Below are 20,262 nucleotides of genomic sequence, written 5' to 3'. Positions count from 1 at the left end.
TTCTATTTATTATAAATGATCAATTGCGCAGTTTCTATAAGCTGCAGCACCTGCCGTTTAAACGCAAGTTCTCCCAATGTTTAGCATTGTGCAGTCGGCTGTTAAAAACTTGGTCCAATGTATATAATTTCCACCAGACAACAGTTGTGTCACCTGAGTACAAGCTGGCTCCCCCTGCTGGATAACTGAGCCACATTGACAGCAGCATCAGTGAACGCTGTCTACCGGGAACTTCCTTCGTGTTGAAGCTAGAGAGGATCATGTTCAGTTAACATTTTGGCCCACTCTTTTTTGGGTCAGTCGATCTTTTTTAACAGGTTACTGGATGGTGTTAATATTCCACTGTAGCCAGATCCACCAGCCTTTAGTGACAGAATAAGCCTAACTTAATTTTTGTAACATGGAAGTTCCTCTCATTGTATCATGAATACTGTTGGCAACTCTGGTTGGCCATATTCCTGGAGATTTTATCACAAGACCTTCCACTTCCAACTGCTCCGACCGGTCAAACAGTCATTCTCCAACATCTTCATAACGAATCAATACAAGTGTTAAAAGAAAATGAAGAAACACACAATTATTTAATTACCACAATGATGCTTCACCCTGGTTGCTGACAGCAGTGTCCAGGAGATTAATCTTTAAATCGTGGAGACTCCTGGATAATACTGGATGGATGGCAACCCTACTCCTGCCCCTCCATCACCCAACAGACACCAGCCCTTCCTTCATCTCACCGTATCCTGCCCTCCATCACCCAACAGACACCAGCCCTTCATCTCACCATATCCGCTCCTCCGGCCTTGCCCCGCTCCTCCGGCCTTGCCCCTGCTTTTCCGGCCTTGCCCCTGCTCCTCCGGCCTTGCCCCGCTCCTCCGGCCTTGCCCCGCTCCTCCGGCCTTGCCCCTGCTCCTCCGGCCTTGCCCCTGCTCCTCCGGCCTTGCCCCTGCTCCTCCGGCCTTGCCCCGTTCCTCCGGCCTTGCCCCTGCTCCTCCAGCCTTACCCCACCTCCTCCGGCCCTCGATCCTCACTGACACCCCCATGGGAGGTTTCCCATGAAAATCAGGCCCTGCCATTAAATTCTCCCGGATTTCCCAACCGCTTCTGAGCCAACCCCCACTCCCAACCAGCCTTCCCCATTAAAATTCCGCCCTATATTTTTGGGAGAATGTTCCATCTGACTCTCTATTCAGGTGAATGTCATGTGTCTGGCGTTCTATGGCGTTATTTAAAGTGTCCTGACCAACACTTCCCCCACAACCAACACCACCAAAAAACAGAGTCACTGGTTCCTCATTTCACTATGTTTGTGGGGCCTTGCTACCTGCAAAGTCACTGCTGTGTCACTGACATAACTGCACAGTGTAATTCATTGTATGTGAAGCACTAGGGAACATTAGTGCAATGCAAATTCTTTTGCTGCTTTCCATTCTGTTGTGTGGAAAGCTTTTTAACCTGTTCCATAGTAGACAGGGCCACAGTTTGACTTCCAACACTGCTAAACTTCCCCAGAACACCTTAGTGTCAGCCGAGATTATGTGGCCCACTGTGGATTGAAGCTCACAACCTTTTGGACACTGAAGCAAGCAACAGAGCCAAGCAACTAAAGCAGAAGAAAGAAAGAAAGTTCTTCCTGTAATTGTGAATTACAACTGGTTATAGATCTCCTCATAGACACATGACATCTACGTTGGTGCGAGCTCAATACAAGGTGATTTGCATCAGTAAAAAATTCTCATGTTTTCTACTCCAAGTGGCAAAAGAAAGTATGTTCTCTGCTTCAAGGTAGCTGGAACCAGGAGTAGGTCATTCAGCATCTCGAGCCTGCTCCACCAGTCAATCAGATCATGGCTGATCTGTACCTCAACTCCATTTACCCACCTTTGCTCCACATCCCTTGATAACCTCACCTAATAAAAATCTATCAATCTCAGTGCTGAAAATTTCAATTGACCCAAAATCCACAGCTTTTTGGGGGAGAGTTCCAGATTTTCGCTACCCTTAGTGTGAAGAAGAGCTTCCTGATTTCATTCCTGAATAACCGAGCTTTAATTTTAACATTGTGCCCCCTTGTTATGGATTCCCCCACTCTGTATCTACCCTTTTATCATTTTAATGACCTCAATTAGATCTCCCCTCACCCAACTTTCTAAACTCAACAAGCCAGGTTTAACCTAATTTAACCATTTTAAGTCCTGGAATTATTCTGGTGAATCCTTAACGCATCATCTTAAAATTATGTATTTAAACATTACAGTTTTTTAAAAAAAAACGAAATCATTTAAAAGTTCTTAAATGCTGTCTTTTTGTAAACTCAAGCACAAGGTATAATAAAATTTGCAGCAAATGATGTGGTTTGGCTGGAGTTCATTGATGGCCACAAGAGGGTGCTCAGTGTCCATTTATAGCCTTCACAATGGTTCAGCAAGTACGGATCTATTATTAAAAATAGATACTTAAGATCACAAATGCATCACTACTTTTATAAAACCAAAAACAGAAAGTGCAGGAAACATGCATCAAGACTGTCAACATCTGTAAAGACATAAAAACCGAAAATGCTGGGAACACTCAGCAGGTCAGGCAGCATCTGTGAAGAGAATTGACGTTTCAGGTTGATGACCTTTCGTCAGACATTTTGGGTACAGACTCCTCTCATCAGAACTGAAAACTGTAAGATTAGAAAGTCCATAAATTGCGTTGAACACAGAAAAAGAAAACACAGGTATAATCATGAATGGGTTGAATGGCGTGCGCTCTTATTAGAGAATAGGGATTTTTATCTTTATTCATTCTTGAGATGTGGGCATCGCTGCCAAGGCCGGCATTGATTGTCCAACCCGAGCACAATTGAGTGGCTTGCTAGGCTACTTCAGAGGGCAGGTAAGAGTCAACCACGTTGGTGTGGGACTGGAGTCACATATAGGCCAGACCGGGTAAGAAAGAAAGACTTGCATTTCTATAGCGCCTTTCACGACCACCGGACGTCCCAAAGCGCTTTACAGCCAATGAAGTATTGTGAACAATTACTGTGAAGTACAACGAAGTGAGGACGGCAGGTTTCCTTCCCTAAAGGACATTAGAGAACAGGTCGGGTTTTTACGACAATCCAGCAGCATTATGGTCACTTTGACTGATGCCGACTTTTTTATTTCCAGATTTTTTAAACTGAATTCAAATTCTCAAACTCCATTTTCAAAATGGCATCCGAATGCTTAACACATTTGTGTGAAATTATCCAGTCCACTAATGTAATGGCGGTATTAACCGTTTAGAAATTGTGCCGCTTTTAAAACAGCAGCTGAAGTTGATGCATACAGTGTCCATACATTAGTGTTGGCCAGTGTCATTTCTAGGCTTGTGTGACTCATTTTGGTTTTTTTTAATAGAGTGGACTTTATTCCTACAGTGACTACACTTCGAAAGTCCTTCATTGGCTGTAAAACACTTTGGGATGTCCTGAGGGTCCTGAAAGGCACTATATAAATGCACATTCTTTCTTTTCAGAGCTGAATGGGCATCAACATCATGTGCCACCGTGGAGTCTGATTGATATATCATCAGTCCTGGTCTACTAATCCTAAGACTTCCTTTCTTCATTCACTGGGGATCAAACCTGGGATCTGCCAGGTCTGTGCTGAAAAATACCCGCCTTAGTAATCATTCAACTTAAAAGATGTAAACTTAAATCCCGATGCATTTTCCAATTGCACACGCTGCCTCGTTCTCTGGGAGGCCCGAGCAGGAAATCACGCGTCCACAGCCGGTGACTTTCATGGACTGCACGCCTGTGAACTCCTGCTGTGCCCTCCCAGTGGGTGAGGCAACTAGCCGGGAGTGCGCAATCAGAAAGTTGAGCTTACAGTTCAAGCAGCACAGAAGAGTTTGCTATGCCAGGAAATTAACAAGAACATCACAAATCCAGAACCTGGCTGCTTGATGTTTGAAATAAACCCAACCGTAGGGAAATTCTGCAGAAGGAAGATCCCGAGATTTAAGAGCTGTCTATTGGAGGAAATAATTGGTGATCTGTTAACAAAAGACATGGCACTTATAGACCTGGTCACAGACACGAGCGGTTTCACATGGTTGGTCGTCAAACCCATTAGCTAATTGGAGGACGCCCCATCCGCACACTCCGACCACCTGGTGGCTCAGTGTGTCGTGTGGTATTCAGGAAAGTACATGAAACCTCTTCAGGGGTTTGGCTGTCCTGTTTATACTATAGCTGGATTTAAGTTGGTGTTTTTAAGTTCAGTTATTATTAAAGGAGCTGTCATATTCACTGGAGTTTAGAAGAATGAGAGGTGATCTCATTGAAATGCATAAGATCCTTAGAGGGCTTGACAGCGTAGATGCTGAGGGGTTGTTTCCCCTGGCTGGAGAGTCTAGAACTAGAGGGTATAGTCTCAGGACAAGGGCTTGGGCATTTAGGATTGAGATGAGGAGAAATTTCTTCACTCAGAGGATTGTGAATCTTTGCATATGGAGATAGGGCGGAAGTGGAGTTGAGGTCAGCCATGATGTTATTGAATGACGAAGCAGGCTCGAGGGGCCGTATGGCCTACTCCTGCTCCTACTTCTTATGTTTCTTATATCCTGTGTAAAAGTGCTTCAGTAACTTTAGTTCCTGGTAAAATTCTGCTCCTGGGCGGTTACGTCAGTGCCTGTGGGAAGTTTGCTGTAAGTTAACAACACGATTCACAAAACAATGAGGTAATTGGATTACTAATCACCTCGTGACATTTTCGGTTTGTTAAGATAAAGGGCCTCACAAACCAATAAAAGATTTGCATCATATAGTACGTTATCACATCCCTCAAAAGCCTCAAACCCCTTAGATGTATTCATTTTGAAATGACAATCCAGTGAAGGGGTCAAGAGTGGCTGTGGAGGGGTAGAGCTGGGTGTCGTCAGTGTATATGTGGAAGCTGCCCCCACGTCTCCGGATGGTGTCACCAAGGGGTGGCATGTAGGTGAGGAAGAGGAGGGCAAGGATTGATCTCTGGAAGACTCTGCAGGTAATGATGCAGGGGCAGGGGGCGCCTGTGGGGACGTTTGACTCGGTGGGCAAGGGAAGTGGGAGAAGCAGCAAAAGGAGCTGAATGGGTGCTCTCAATCATGGTGGCAAAGAAGTCCACGAGCTCCTCGGACTTGTTGGAGGTGAGGGTGGAGGGGGCAGGGGGCAGGGGAGAGGGGTTTAAGGAGATGTTTGGTAGTGGAGAAAAGAAGTCAGGGGTTATCTTTGCTCTCCGGGATGATCCAGGAGTAGGGCAGTTTTGGTAGGAAGAAGTGAGGCCGGTAACATTTGGTGTGGCCAAGCCAGACTTGGTGATGGATGGCTAAGCCAGTTGTGCTCAAGCCTGCATCCCTTGGACTTGAAGGAGCGAAGACCTACGATTTGGGACGATGTCGACTTTGGAGTGATTGAATTTGTGCTAAATGAATGAGAGCAACTTGGACTCTGCAAACACTTTGGCCCGTATTTTCCAATCCCTAAGGGTGTGTAGGAGCTGTGTACCCACCCGTAGGGGCCTCGCAAGTGTCAGTTTCAGGCATGCGAAGCACATGCGCTGAAAACCGGCACTTCCGCTCCGTCAAGAATCCTCTTGATAGATCCTCCTCCTGCCCAGGAGAAGGGCCTCTGCGGGTGGAGAGTTCCGCTTTCTGCACAACCGCCGCCCGCTGAAAACCTTTAAAAATCTTACGCCTGGTAAAAGCCTGTGTAAGGCCTGCTTTTACCAACATAAGGGGGGAAAATTCGATTGATTAGCGCCTTACGTTAGTGCCCTAAGGGCGTTAACAGGGCGCAAAGCAACTAGCGCCCAGGCGCGGCAATGTTTGTGCTGCTCACGGAATTGACCAGACATTTTGCGGCGGCACACCACCACAATCTCCTGCAGATCGTGACATCAGTCGTGTGTGCAACGCCCCGGACCAGATATTGAGTGGCGCCTCCTGCCTTACCGCCTGCCGCTAGCAACGACAGGTTGAGGGGAACGTTTTGGAGTCAGGAAGGGACTGGGGGAGCGCTATTTAAAGGCGGCTTCTTCCTGCCTTTTTTTGTCGACGACATTTTTGAACCACACATTCTGAGAGAGACATAGACTTCTAGAGAGATTCAACGCTGTGTGAAGGAGTTTTGGGTACTGAGCAGCACTTTGCAGGTTCATTTTGATTTGACCTTCCTCGCATCGATTTAGGAGAGAGTGTGGGGGCTGCACTCTTGAGCTCTTTCCCTGGGCCTCTCCATTGTTCTTTCCAGAATTGATGTACAGGTCTCTCCAGGCCAAGATTCAAGGCTGCAATGAGTAGGGTGTGGCTGGAGAGCAAGATCGACCCTCCCCTTTAAGAACTGGCCGGCGCCAGTGTGTCTGTGTTCCATTGCTAACCGACATCACCTGAGCTTCGCCAGCGCTCTGAGGTAGCGCCTCGCTCCTCGGCCTTTGCGCCTTAAGAGAGGTGTGTAGCACCTGATTTAGCGCTCAAATCAAGTCCAGGGGCGAAGGAGGCCAAGTTTGCAGTCGGAGGCGAGAATTAGCGCCAGGCGCTAAACTTTGCGCCCGGCTGATAATTGTGCCCCAAACTGGTCGATACTGAATTTCTCCCCCCAAGAGTTTAAAAAAGTTTTTAATAATTTTTTCCACTCATTTATAATTTAATAAAAATACTTTTAAAAAAGGGAAGTTTATTTTTAGTACCGTAAAAAAACTGATCTTTTTTTCAAAAAATTAAATGTTTAAAATAAATTTAATGTAATTAACATTTTTAAAATGTGAGTTTTTTCAAATTTATTTAATGTTTTGATGTGTTTTTTGAGTGATCCCCATTCATACTTTTGACGGGTCTAAGTTGAGAGACCTGTTGAAAGTATGAAGGGGGATTCCCTTCTTTCATTGGTTCCCCATGGCCCAAGTAATCCCAGGGACACTTGCGAACCACCTGCACCTCTGGGATACCTGGGCCCTGCGCATTGCGTAGAGCAGAGGCCCAAGAGTGGAAATGTCCGGACCTCCAGAGCCCTCAGGTAAGGGCGTAGATTTTTCCCAGATCGGAGGCCTCCGCACGCAGGAAGCCTCCGATCGCAAAACACGGGCCTGTGGGTCCATCTCTTATCAATAGACAATTCAACTAGCCTTTTGGCACAGGGCTTTGGTACGATCCCTATTAACGGTAAACAGCAAATGGTGACATTTGACAGTGATTATATTACTAATAAACACAAGCACAAAATGGCGATATTGGAGCAGTTTTCTGACCGGCACTGGCAGCTAAGAACCGCGACGATGCGCTGGAAGCAGGCGGAGCGTCCAAAATATCACCGGGGAAAGCTGGGGGCTGTTTTTTGGAAGCGGTGTGAAGCTTTGCAAGTCTAATTTTTAAAGAGAGGATGTCAGCGTGGGTTGGTGCCAAAGGGGTGGCAGTTTGTGGGTTTATGACCTCCGCCTGTGCCAAGGGAGGCAATAGACCAACTGAGGCCAGGGGGCTAATGCTTTCTCAGGAGCAGAGGACATCACGTCCAAACATGGTTCTAGAGACCTGGATGCAAGTTGCATACTAACCTTTTCAAATATGAATGGTTGCATCAGGGGGCATAATCTTAAAATTAGAGCTAGGCCATTGTGGGGTGATATCAGGAATCGCTGCTTCACACAAAGGGTAGTAGAAATCTGGAATTCTCACCCCCCAAAAGGCTGTGAATGCTGGGGGACAATTGGAGCTTTCAAGACAGAGATCGATAAGATTTTTGTTAGGTAAGGGTATCAAGGGATATGGAGCAAAGGCGATTAAGTTGAGCTACAGATCAGCAATGATCTAATTAAATGGCGGCACTGGCTCACAGGGCAGAATTGCCTACTCCTGTTCCTAGGCCAAAGGTGGTATGGAGAGCAAATAAAATAAAAATACATTTCTTAAATTTTTTTTAAAAGACCATACTATCCAGTATGTTACCAAAATGTCAGGTGGCACAGTTAGCTTATCTAATCCAGCAAAGGGCTACCTGTATGATAACTGAGCTACAGGGAGAGACTACAGAAGCTGAGCATACTTACACTAGAGAAGGCGGAGGGGGGATCTTAGTCAGACATTCAAGATCCATAAGGGCATCAACAAATTGAACCCCTGAAAAACTGGCTAACGTGGCCCTTTGAACACGGAATGACTCCGGTGAGAGGAAAGCTAAAATGGACAAATCACATATAATGACTTCATACAGAGGGTGGTGAATGGACTGCCCGATCGAAGCTGGTGACATCGATCATTTTAAGCACAAGTTAGACAGGCATTTGGTCAGAAAACCAGTTGAAGATTTGGGAAATAAGTTGTGTATTCAGTTTTTGAACTCTAGGGCTGTCTCAATGGACTGAAATGGTCTTTTTTGGGTCACATACATTTTTATGTTCCCATATCAGTTTTTCTTGGGATCACATTGGTTTGAATCAGGATACATAAATAATTTCAAAGTTGATTTAAAAAAATTTTAAAAACAGAAGAATTTGATATCTTGGGATCCCAATTAATAGTTAAAAATGTAAAACCCTTACTTCCGACTAGCATTTCCTTGCTTTCTTGCAGGGAAAGGAAACAAGCTCTGAATCCTAGCTTGGGTCAGCATCACACAGCTGTAAACGGAGGCCCAGAGCAGCATGAAGCAGCAAATCTACCAAAGGTCACAGGTGAGGGGAAGGCAGGTCGCAAGGAGGCCCCAGGCCAGACTAGAAGTATCACTGCCGTAAACATTACTGAGAATGAAAAACTGTCACAACCGCACCTCTTCCGCTGTTACTGTGATGTACAACCGACATAGGAAGCAGCCAAATGTCAATAAAAAGCACTATACAAGGATAAGTAATATTATTTATTTTAATATCAAACAAAAATATACATAAGCTTCCAAACTATTTCATTTTCTTACAAACTTTCAACATTGTTCAGCAATATGGCACAGTTATAGAGAGAGTTATTTATTTATATATATACACACAGATATAAAGTGCATGGATTTACAATGTTGTTTTTATGATTTCATTACATTGAGACATAGGCTTGGTATTAAAGTTAACGACTGGGACTGCAAAGGGAACACAAGACAGTTGTAAGTGGCATTAACATTACTGGAGTGGAGCTGACTGCAGCCTCGGGTTGCCAACCCTCCGGGATAATCCTGGGGTCTCCAGGAATTGAAGAGCAATCTCCTGGACACTGCTCTGAGCAACACCCGGGAGAAAAATCATTGGGGTATTGACACTTTTTTCTATTAAGTTATAAAGATAAAGATAGAGAAATGGGGGATAAAGGCTGCTCGACTGGGCTGTTGGAAGCAGGAGGTCAGGTGATGACACCTCCAGGAATATGTCCAACCAGAGTTGGCAACCCTACTGCAGCCGCATGACGCTCCTGATGCCAGCTGCACCACTCAGTACAAATAGCGTGCCCGCCAAAGAACAAGCGGCACACCTTGTTGGGTTAAGGCTGCCTGTTCCAGTGGGATAAGTGTGCGGAGTCAGACCCACAGGCTTGTACCCTCATCATAATGGCTTGTAAGCCCCTGCTGTGTGACTCTTTTTCCTTAGAGTAAAATTAAAGATTGATAATATATTAAATAAGTGTATATAATACAATCTGTCCAATGATCCCAAAAAGGATGCATTCATCTCATTGCATTTTAAAATCTGCCTGGCTAGGGAACCACTTCTCCATGTACTTGTGCAAGGATGTCCCATGATTCACAAAGGACTGAGACTATCCAAATAAGGACACCTGCCTCTGCCACCCCCCAGCCCAGTCTCCAATAGGGGGCTACATGTAGAACAGAACAAAGTGCAGTATAAATAGGGGCGACCAGTGCATGGAGATCCCTCTCCCCAGCCAGCAACAGTAAACAGGGATATATAAAACCTCCTTTAAACCCACACCAAGTTCAAGTCTTTGTTAGTCAGTTGTAATGGAATAAATAGCTTGACCCGTGACCTCGAGCACCTAGAAGGACAAGGGCAGCAGGAGCACAGGAACACCATCACCTCCAAGTTCCCCATCAAGTCACACACCATCCTGACTTGGGGATATATTGCCGTTCCTTCATCATTGCTGGGTCAAAAATCATGGAACTCCCTCCCTAACAGCACTATGGGAGTACCTTCATCACATGGACTGCAGCAGTTCAAGAAGGTGGCTCACCACCACCTTCTCAAGGGCAACTAGGGATGGGCAATAAATACCGGCCATGCCAACAACACATATATCCTAAGAATGCATTTTTTAAAAGCTCAGCAGTTCTGAATTTTAGCCTTAGCAATTCAACCTTTGCGCTGTTGATCAAGATTCTTGAAGGGTGAGGAAAGCACAGCTACTTGATAGACATTTTTTTTTAAGTTCTCGGTGAGACTGCATTCCATGGGGAGAATCAAGTGTGATCTCGGCTTCATGGGCTTGGTCTCGAGGTCTACCTCACAAGCCCAATAAAGTCCAGTTAAAGAGCACAGCATTAAAATTAGACGCAAAATTAGGGGCCAGGATGATTGGGCTGAAGTGAGGTTTCCCAGCCAACTTTCCAAGGCCCTACTTTCCATGATTTATAGCACTGCTGCTTTATGGGAAACCAAATCTCACAAAGGCGACAGGGACTCCCCGTCCCGTTATCTGTGACAGTAACAACTGAGATTTTGCAGTAGAGCAAATTACACCAGCACTTGGAGATTAAAACAGTTTCTCACAGCAACAATAAAATAAAGCAAATCACAATTTCTTTTCCTCCCCCTAAAAATTTTTAATTTTCAAGCAGGTGGTTTTATATAATTCCCAGTCTGCACATTCTAACTTCCAATAGGGCTCCAAAAGTAGAAGTGTCCAATAAAGAACTGTCACCAGCAAATAGTTCGGCTCCAGTCTGAACCTGCCCGAACACAAGGGGCCCAATCTTAACGGACAAGCCTCATTACCATAAGTTTTCTTGCTGATCCGCCAGGACTGGCCAGAAGTGGGAATTCAGGCGGCAGGAGGCCGCAGCTGGGGACCCAGGTAAGTGGTGAGGGAGACTCTGGACACGATCGTGGGGGGGAGGGGAGCCCAGGACAAGGGAGGCCCAAGGCTTCCTTGTGAGGCCTGGAGAAGCAACCTTGCTCTTGACCACAAAATAAAATGTAACTACTTACCTTGCTGGGCCTCTTCTCAGGAAGCTGTCACTGCTCCCTCGCTCAGGCCTCAAAATAAAATTGCAGAGCCCATCTCTATGGCATCAAAGAACCAGAGGGGAGATGAGGAGAAATTTTATTACGCAGCGGTTTGTTATGATCTGGAATGCACTGCCTGGAAGGGTGGTGGAAGCAGATACAACAGTAACTTTCAAAAGGGAATTGGATAAATATTGAAAAGGAAAAAACTGCAGGGCTATGGGGAAAGAGCAGGGGAGTGGGTTTAATTAAATAGCTCTTTCAAAGAGCCAGCACAGGCACAATGGGCCGAATGGCCTCCTTCTGTGCTGTAAGATTCTATGATTAACCTATATCGCACAATGAAACTAAACTCCATCATCACTTCAGTCCAACTCATGGAACAGGCTGTCTACCACAATACCTGCCACTGGAAGATTTAAAAACTCATGGAAAACAGGATAAAAGCATTTCATCTATATATCTTACACAGAGTAATGCAGTTTAAATGACAAAACGCATCTAGAGGTTCAGACGATGTTGCTAAAAGTACTCAAGCTTTGTTGCTACAGTTCCGGATGTCACCTGAAGCCCTGGTCTGGTACCAAACTCTAATCGATGTGTTACCCCATATTGTATCATTCTGTTCAGCTGAAGATGGGTCTTTAGTCTATTTGATCTCATCCTTCCAGCACAGGAATCCTTATTGTCTCCCCATTACAGAATCTAGCCATTTCTTAAATAAGTCCAGCGTCCTGGCTTCAGCCAACCTTCCTTGCAACCCGCTCCAGACAGAGATAGCCCTCTAGGTACACATCCTGTCTTCTGTCCCAAGTTCCCCCTGAGCCAATGCCATCTTGTGTTGCTACTCCTGGCAGAGTTGGAAGTAACGCTCTGCTGTTGGGCCAGAATTGCTGACCGTTTCTCAGCGAAACTGCCACCAGACTCTCTCATCAATTAAAGTGAAACGGTCACTATTTTGGGAAGGCAAATTAAATTGCCCTGTCCTGGGAAAGTTTAACGCCAGTTTTGTTGTTCACAGTATAATAACGTCAGAAACTCTGCAGATGGCATCATTTCACTGCCAGCTTACAAACTGGGTTCCAAATCTTTGCCTAACCGCAATGAAAATTTCCCTCTATGATTAGTGACACAGCACAAGGGACACAAGCATAGCCAGCTGTTCCCAGGCCACTTCTAAATATGGTGTAAATATTCCAACTTTAACAATCTTTAAAAAGTGACTGATATGCAAGATTGCAACATAAAAAATGCAAAACATCACCATGGCAGCCCAGCACCATGAAGCGAAAAGGAACGTGCACATTCACAAATCCAACTAAAACAACATTAAAACATCATCTGGAAGAGCCAAGACAAATCCTAGGCTCAGACATCCTTCCTGTGTGTAAGCGCTTGTGACATTATGTGAGTACTTAAAAGGGAACTCACAGGGAGCCCAGACATAGAGCTACACCTCTCCGACCTATGACTCCCCCATGAGTGCGGCTCCTTGCTGAAAGCACAGAGAGGCAAAAACAAAATGCTGTTGAAAGCTGGATATTTGGGTTAGAGCATCACGAAGTGATTTTGTAATCTTTATAGGATAAAGTCAGAATCTTATAGGTAAAGCACATAATCTGAGACCTTATGAACAGAGCTCTCTCTACACTTATCAATGTTGCTCAGACCTCTTAGAAACCAGTTCTGACGAAAGGTCATCGACCTGAAACGTTAACTCTTTCTCAGGATGCTGCCTGGCCTGCTGAGTATTTCCAGCATTTTCTGTTTTTATTTCAGATTTCCAGCAGCCACAGTATTTTGCTTTTTCTCAGACCTCTCTTCGTTCTGATGCTTTGAGTAACAAAACTGCTGGCCAGAGCCAGCCTGCGAACAGTTTGTGTAGATTCCCATCTTCAACTGGCTCCCAATGGCAACACATGTTGACAGCAAAGTTCCCTGCAATTTTTTTTTTGGGGGGAGGGGGGGGGCCCACGCAGCCCACTCAAGATACTGCTAGTGCGCGGTTTTTCTATTTAAAAGCCGGCTGCACGGGACCTTCAGAGAGCTGCGCACCCGCACAGTTCAAAGGGAACATTGGTCGACAGTGCTGCCCCCCACACCCCCCAACCTTCCACCCTTCTTGGTGATGTTACCAGAGGACAGCTTCCCATCATTGAGGACAGAGGCTCAGCAACAGAGGACAACTGAGCTGCCAAGTAACAGTACACTCGGGATTATAGGGCAAATCCCATGAACGTTCACCATCAGCGGGTAGGCTTGCCTGCTGGGAGCACATATTGGGAACTCATGGGCCTGGTCCCCATTTTCTGTCTATTAAATTCATACATTTGTAAAATCAACCCTTGTGCGTCACTTCCTGTGGAATACACTTGCTCTTTAAAGGGATTTCTAGTCATTTTTGGCATCCACAACGAACACTTGCCAAGCAAACATGGCTCAGGCCCTGTTTCGCTCCTTTCCCAATCTTAGCCAAGTCAAGTGGGCAGGATGTAGATGGAAGGCTGTAGCGCCGTCAGCCATGGTTCAGTGGTAGCACTCTCGCCTCAGAGACAGAAGGTCATGGTTTCAAGTCCCACTCCAGAAACTTGAGCATATAATTTAGGCTGACAATCCAGTGCAATACTGAGGGAGATCTGCACTATCGGAGGTGCCATCTTTCAGATGAGACATTAAACTGAGGCCTCGTCTGCCCTCTCAGGTGGGCATAGAAGGTCGCAAGGCACTATCCCATACACTCAAGAAGGGCGGCAAGATCAGAGGGAAGGACCACATGTGGGCAGCAGCCTGCAAGCAGGCCATGTAGCCTTTGCCTCAACGGCAAGGTGTCAGACAAAAAAAAGAGAACCCTTGCCCAGAAAAATACCCTCATGTTAAAAAAAGTTTCTTTGATGAAATTGTCATCAGACCTTGCAGTATTACAATTAACTAAACACAGTAGAGGTAATTTTACAGACTTGTGCTCCCGACACAACTTTGACTACCAGATGCACAGAGGGAGATAATGATCAGCAAATCCTGCAGAGCCCACTTACTTTCATACCCAAAATCCTAATATACGCTCCCATCAGACAAAGCTCTGCATCGGGAGCATAATTTCTTAAAATTTATCCCTTATCTAATTTACCAAATGTGCATTTGATCACATTTTGCCAATCACATAATCTGATTTTTGTTTTTCTTACACATACTTGGCTGATTTTAACATTTAACACCACGCAATTATATTCAGGAGGCTAGAATGTCATTATTATAAAATATAATCTAGGTTATAGTGCAAAAATAGCTCCTACATTCATCAGTAGGATCTGTGCTCTTTGAGAAACGGGCTTTGAGAACGGTTTCTTATGCGTTCTCTCCTGCGTATGACTGATCTCGCTATCTTTTCTGGAAAAACAAAGTTCAGTACAGCTGCCCTCAGAAAGACATTCCACTGTACCAGACAGGACATTGGTGGATTCAGGCCTAGGTGAGCAAAGATTTCCAAATTGGGATAATTTTCTCTCTCGCCACGATGGTCTAAACTGTGGGTTGCCAGAGCTCACCACATTGCTGCATCCATGAACAGCTGTCATCGTGAGGTGGGTGACACCTTTACCTTCTAGTCTCTGAAGATCTCGGTGCTATCTAATTTAGAAGGATTACATCAAAGGGCACTGCGTTGTATAATTTTGTTCTTTACGTTACTGTCAGTGGAATTTATTCCAGTCTCTAAATCTGGATATTGTCTAAGATTCCCAACCTATTTTCATCTCTGTTTTCCCCTCTTCAAAATCTCATCTTTCTGTCTTATTTATTCTTATGACTCTGTTGTTACAACCAGGTCAATAACTAGGAGAGACTAGGGATTCTAAACAGAGGACTCCCTCACACCTGCCGGAACAATGCAGTAGGAAACATGCATCTTCCTGCAGGGAGACAAGCTAAGCTCCCATGGAGTATTTTTTTTAACCTGGACATTTGTCAGGAACTATCAGTGACTAGCTGAAAATCTAAATAAATCATTGGTTAGGTCGCAGTTAGAATACGGTGTCTGGTTTTGGGCACCTTATTTTAAGAAGGATGTCAAGACCATGGAAAAGGTGCAGAAGAGCTGAATTAAGATATTAGGGATGAGAGGCTTTAGTTATGAGATAAGACTAGAGAGACTGGAGCTTTTTTCAGTAGACAGCAACTTGTATTTGTATAGTGCCTTTAACGTAATAAAACATCCCAAGCCGCTTCACAGGAGTGTAATCAGACAATAATTTGAAACCAAGGAGACATTAGGACAGGTGATCAAACACTTGGCCAAAGAGGTAGGTTTTAAACAGAGTCTTAAAAGGAGGAAAGAGTGGTGGAGAGGCAAAGAGGCTTGGGGAGGGCATTTCAGAGCTTAGGGCCTAGACGGCTCTAGGCACGGCCACCAATGGTGGGGCAAAGGAAGTGGAGAATGCACAAGAGGCCAGAGTTGGAGGAATATAGGCCTAGAAATTAGCTATAGCCCCGCCAGCTTGCTGGCGGCCAGAATTTACCGCTGGGCGCGGAGCCACTCGCGCCCAGCCGATATTCAGTTTCAGCGCCCAAAGTCGAGGACGGCCGCTGTTCAAGGGTGTGGCCGCCCCCGCTTGGGGCGCTGAAACTGAATATTGGCGCGCTAGTGGCCGCAGCGCCACCCGCAGCGGAGCGGCAGGCTGCGGTACTGCAGGCCTTCCTCCCTCTCTTAAGGGGGAGGTGCCTGCAGCAGCCGGAGCCCCGATTGCGAGTGCCGGCAAAAGAGCCCGGCACAACGGAGAAGTGCCGGGCTCCCGGAAACCAGCCGGCAATGCCGCGGGGGGGGGGCGGGGGGTGGGGGTGGAGGAGGCTGGGGAAGGAGGTGCGGGCAGGCGGCCGCCGAAAAAGCGGCCGGCCGCACCTCCACCTTAAAGCGCCCCACTAAGGCTGCTGTACGGGCCCGGTCTCCGAATGTTATTAGCGGCCGCCACGGAAGAGGCGGCCGCTACTGAAGATGGGGGTTGGGCCGGTGTCGGGGCGGTACCAGGGCGCTGCGCACACCGATGACGTCATCGGTGGCGGCGCAGCGCTAACGGCTACCGCCGCAATTAGCGCGTCAATGAAGTTCGCCCGAAGTTTGCAGACTGGCGCAGAAGCCCTCTTTGGGCGGTAACTGGGCGCAAAGCCCACTGAATTTCTAGGCCATAGAGTTTCCGGAAGGTTGTAGAGCTGGGGGAGGTTGAGGCTATGGAAGGATTTGAATACAAGAATGAGAATTTTAAAATCGAGGAGTGGCTTACTGGGAGCCAATGTAGGTCAGCGAGCACAGGAATGATGAGTAAGCACACCTTGGTGCGTGTTAGGATACAGGCAGCAGAGTTTTGGATAGGTCGAGTTTATGGAGGATGGAAGATGGGTGTCCAATCAGGAAGCACTGGAATAGTCGAGTCTGGAGGGTTTAGTTAAGAGCAAATCTGATGAAGGTGTTCAAAATTGTAAGGTGCTTGATGAGGTAAATTGGGAACAACCATTTCCACTGATCAGAATTGGTAACTCGGGACCATAAATTTAAGATCATTAAAAAGAACAAATAAGGATGTTAGGACTTGAATCCCTTACCAGGAACAATGTTGAAGCAGAATCCATGACCGCTGTTAAGTGGATCAATAAAAGAAAAAATGAAAAGGGTATGGGAAAAGGACAAGGAGGAATGGACAAAGTGAATAGCTCTTTCAGAGAGCAGCATAGGCATGATGGGCTGTATCTATGCTGTAAAATCCTATGATTCTATCACCAATAAAGCAATGTTCCAAATGCTACATCTGCTGTGACTGAAACCAGGCTTCCGAGAAGGCTTTGAAAGGGGCTTTCTGGCCATTACAGCAGCTCCCAAAATTAATCTCCTTTCTCTAAAAATGTAATTCTCAACCCATGGCGAGATCTGTATACTGTGCTCAGTTGTCTCAATTTAATGGCAATGGTACATGCAAATGTGTGCGCGCACTGTTTCAGAATTCACTAGGAAGGAGATGTCCTGCACAGTTACTTGAAATGAGATTCCTGCGGACTCGGTGATGAGAAGCTGCACAAGATTTGTCACCCAGTTGTGCGATTGTTGCCTTTGAGCGTACCAAGCTATGGTTTGTCATAACAAATAAGTTTAAAGTGTTCTGTAGGAAAAGTGAAACCTAGCAACGCACTAATGAAACAACAACAACCGTAGTCCAAACATCCGAATGTAGGCCTAGCGGTAAAGCACTGCAGTTTCTCATCCAAAAGGAACAGGTGGCTTTGAGTCCAAGCCTCAAGTTGCTCCTTCCAGGTGAATCTCAACGTTGTTTTTTTGTTAGCAAAACTACCAGATATAGCATTTTATGGCAGCCAAACATTGCATCGTCCAGAGGATGAGAGAAATTGGAATTGAGAATCTTATCCTGCCCCAAGATGGCCAACACAGATCATGGTAACAACAGACATGGCTGAAGCACAATGGGTCTGCTGAGGGAAAGCAGGCAAAGTGGGGGGGGGGGGGTAGTAGAACAAATAGCTGAAAATACAGTGAGCCTCAGATTATTAAACGATGTAGGCTGTAGCAGCCAGCATTAGAAAGACAGTTGGGACAATATTGTCAAAAGGTATCCACCGATTCCACACGGTGTGACTTGCTTCCTTGAATTACTACAATGATATATCCAAAGTCTAAGCAACCCCCCACCACCCTCCCCCAAAATCCGTATTGCATGTGCTTCCACAGCACTGATCCAGTAGGCACTTCACCTGAAAGAATGACCAGGTGGAGCAATGAAGTCTTGGCACCAGAAGAACATAGGATCAGGTACTGCTACAATTTAAGTAGATGACGAGCGATGGTGTTTCCTCTTACTCCTGCAGGATTTACAGGCACAGCAGATGATGCAGGGAGAGGCCAGGAGGAGGAGCGGAGATGTGACCAGTACAATTAGACCTAATCCAAAGAGGATCCCGACAACCTGCAAAGCAGAGGGAGAAAAAAAGGCATGGTCCTTAGTGTTTCCGTAATGCACAGGATCAGTAGTCGAGCTGTACGGATATCAAGACTCAAGTTCAGACCCCGAGTGCTTTCTCCTGCAATCATTAAAGTAATATTATCGCCAGGAATTTCAGACTAAAGAAAATTCCAGAATTCTTAGTGCAAAACCAATTCTCAGCATTACCCCCTGGGGAGGCAGATTGTGAGCCCACTTGCTATCTTTTCCACTTTCTTTTTTTTGAAGGATTTAAACATCTTAAACCAATCTAGAAGTCTGCATCAGAAAAGAACACTGTTAAGTTCTCCAAAAAGAAGCAAATTAAAGAGCTTTGATGTATACAATACCTTTAACCTCTTGTAGCATCATCATATATTGTGCTAATTATAGTTTCTCTCATTAATACACACACACAGTCAGGACCAAGTGCATCTCCAGGTGAAGTAGGGTTAGAAGGTGGGGCATAATTGGAGCAGGCTGTACAGACGTCATTCAGTTCCCATTACAAAGTCATACTTTCTGTCCCGGATATTCTTCTGAGTATGTATATTTATATATCTATATATCTATCTATATATCTATAAATGGACACATCTGAATTTCTAGGCCAATGCCTCTACATAACATCAGTGCAGAATTTAAGTGGAAACAGTTTCTCCTTATTTACTCTACCAAAACTCCCCATAATTTTGAACACCTCTATTTACTCCACTCACCTGGGTCCTGTTCCAAATGACGGAGGCCCTGGAGTGGCCAAGTTTATTGCGACATGGACCTTTATCATAATGTCTTAAGAAAATGTCATTCTGAAAAATACAAATTGTCTACATCTGAATAAAATACATTGAACTACCACATTCTATTGAGTGTCGTCAACAATTTGTTGGTTCAATATCAATTTGTAATAACCAATAACACTGTATATGAAGATTGGCATTTTAAGTGCTTAATGCATTCCTGTTTGCTGTTTTAGAGGTTAACCCAAATGGCACTTAGAGTAACAGTTACTACCGTTACCATAACAACATGCATTTCCATAGCACCTTTAGCATAGAAAATGTCCCAAGGCGCTTCACAGAGGTTTAATCAAAAAAAATGGATGCCAAGCCAAGCCAAGGTTGAAGATACCAGGAGTGGCCAAAAGCTTGGTCAAAAAGGTGGGTTTTAGGGAGGGACTTAAAGGAGGAGGAGAGGTAGAGGGGTTTCCAGAGTGTGGGACCCAGAGAAGCTGGGATTGTTCTCCTTACAGCAGAGAAGGTTAATGAGAGATTTAATAGAGGTGTTCAAAATTATGGGGAGTTTTGGTAGAGTAAATAAGGAGAAACTGTTTCCACTGGCAGGAGGGTCGGTAACTAGAGGCGACAGATTTAAGATAATTGGCAAACGAACCAGAGGGGAGAGGAAGAGAATTTTTTTTAATGCAGCGAGTTAAGATTTGGAATGCACTGCCTGAAAGGATGGTGGAAGCAGATTGAACAGTAACATTCAAAAGGAATTGGATATTTACTTGAAAAGGAAACATTTGCAAATGACCAGTGGAGTGGAACTAATTGGATAGGTCTTTCAAAGAGCTGGCACAGTTCACAATAGGTTGAATGGCCTCCTTCTGTGCAGCAAGATTCTATGATTCTAGGCAACCAAAGGCACAACTGCCAAGGGTGGGGCAAAGGGAGAGGGCGGACGCACAATGACTGATGCATAAGATCAGTCATTGCACAGATGGCCACCTCTGCCTCGATCAGAATCTCTGCCCAGGTCAGCACTCGAACAAAATGAGAAGAATCAAACGAATTCAAGCAACCTCTGAGTGACTTAACAGGCTTTCTGAGGAAGACACTTACATCCAGATTATGAAGACAGTACCAGCAGAAGGTGTGCTTGCAGTTTTTACACATCATTTGGGCGCACCCTTCGTTTCGTTCTATGTAGATATGACACACTGGGCACTGTTTGATGGGAGCTTCGGTGTCATGGCTGGTGGGAACACTATGGAAACAGGCAAAGGCAAAGAAAATTAGTTAAAATTCACCATGCGTATTTAGGCCTTACGAGTTTGGCAAAGATGAACAGACCAAGGTCGATCTCAAAACAATCCTAACGCACAATAGAAG

At 45.4% G+C, this 20,262-nt stretch overlaps 1 protein-coding gene across 2 annotated transcripts in view; it reads right to left on the bottom strand.

Moving 5' to 3' along the window:
- Positions 1-8,841: 8,841 nt before the first annotated feature.
- The window catches only part of LOC147117704 (E3 ubiquitin-protein ligase RNF144B-like), a 105,424-nt gene continuing 94,003 nt past the window's right edge, over positions 8,842-20,262 (bottom strand). Inside the window, exons 6-8 of one of the 2 annotated variants that reach the window (XM_085988920.1) lie at positions 19,993-20,137; positions 18,868-18,957; positions 8,842-18,133 (exon numbers count right to left, since the gene is read on the bottom strand). In XM_085988920.1, the coding sequence (XP_085845046.1) occupies positions 17,993-18,133; positions 18,868-18,957; positions 19,993-20,137 (376 nt within the window). In that variant the 3' untranslated portion in view covers positions 8,842-17,992. The remainder of the gene's footprint in view (positions 18,134-18,867; positions 18,958-19,992; positions 20,138-20,262) is intronic. The other variant, XM_085988921.1, reaches the window with a different exon arrangement.

The sequence above is a fragment of the Somniosus microcephalus genome, chromosome 5, assembly GCF_052327205.1.
Source record: "Somniosus microcephalus isolate GS21.2 chromosome 5, FLI_Smic_1.0, whole genome shotgun sequence".
Lineage (NCBI taxonomy): Eukaryota > Metazoa > Chordata > Chondrichthyes > Squaliformes > Somniosidae > Somniosus > Somniosus microcephalus.
The sequence above is the reverse complement of the archived record's forward strand: the minus strand, read 5'-3'. Positions and strand labels throughout refer to the sequence as shown.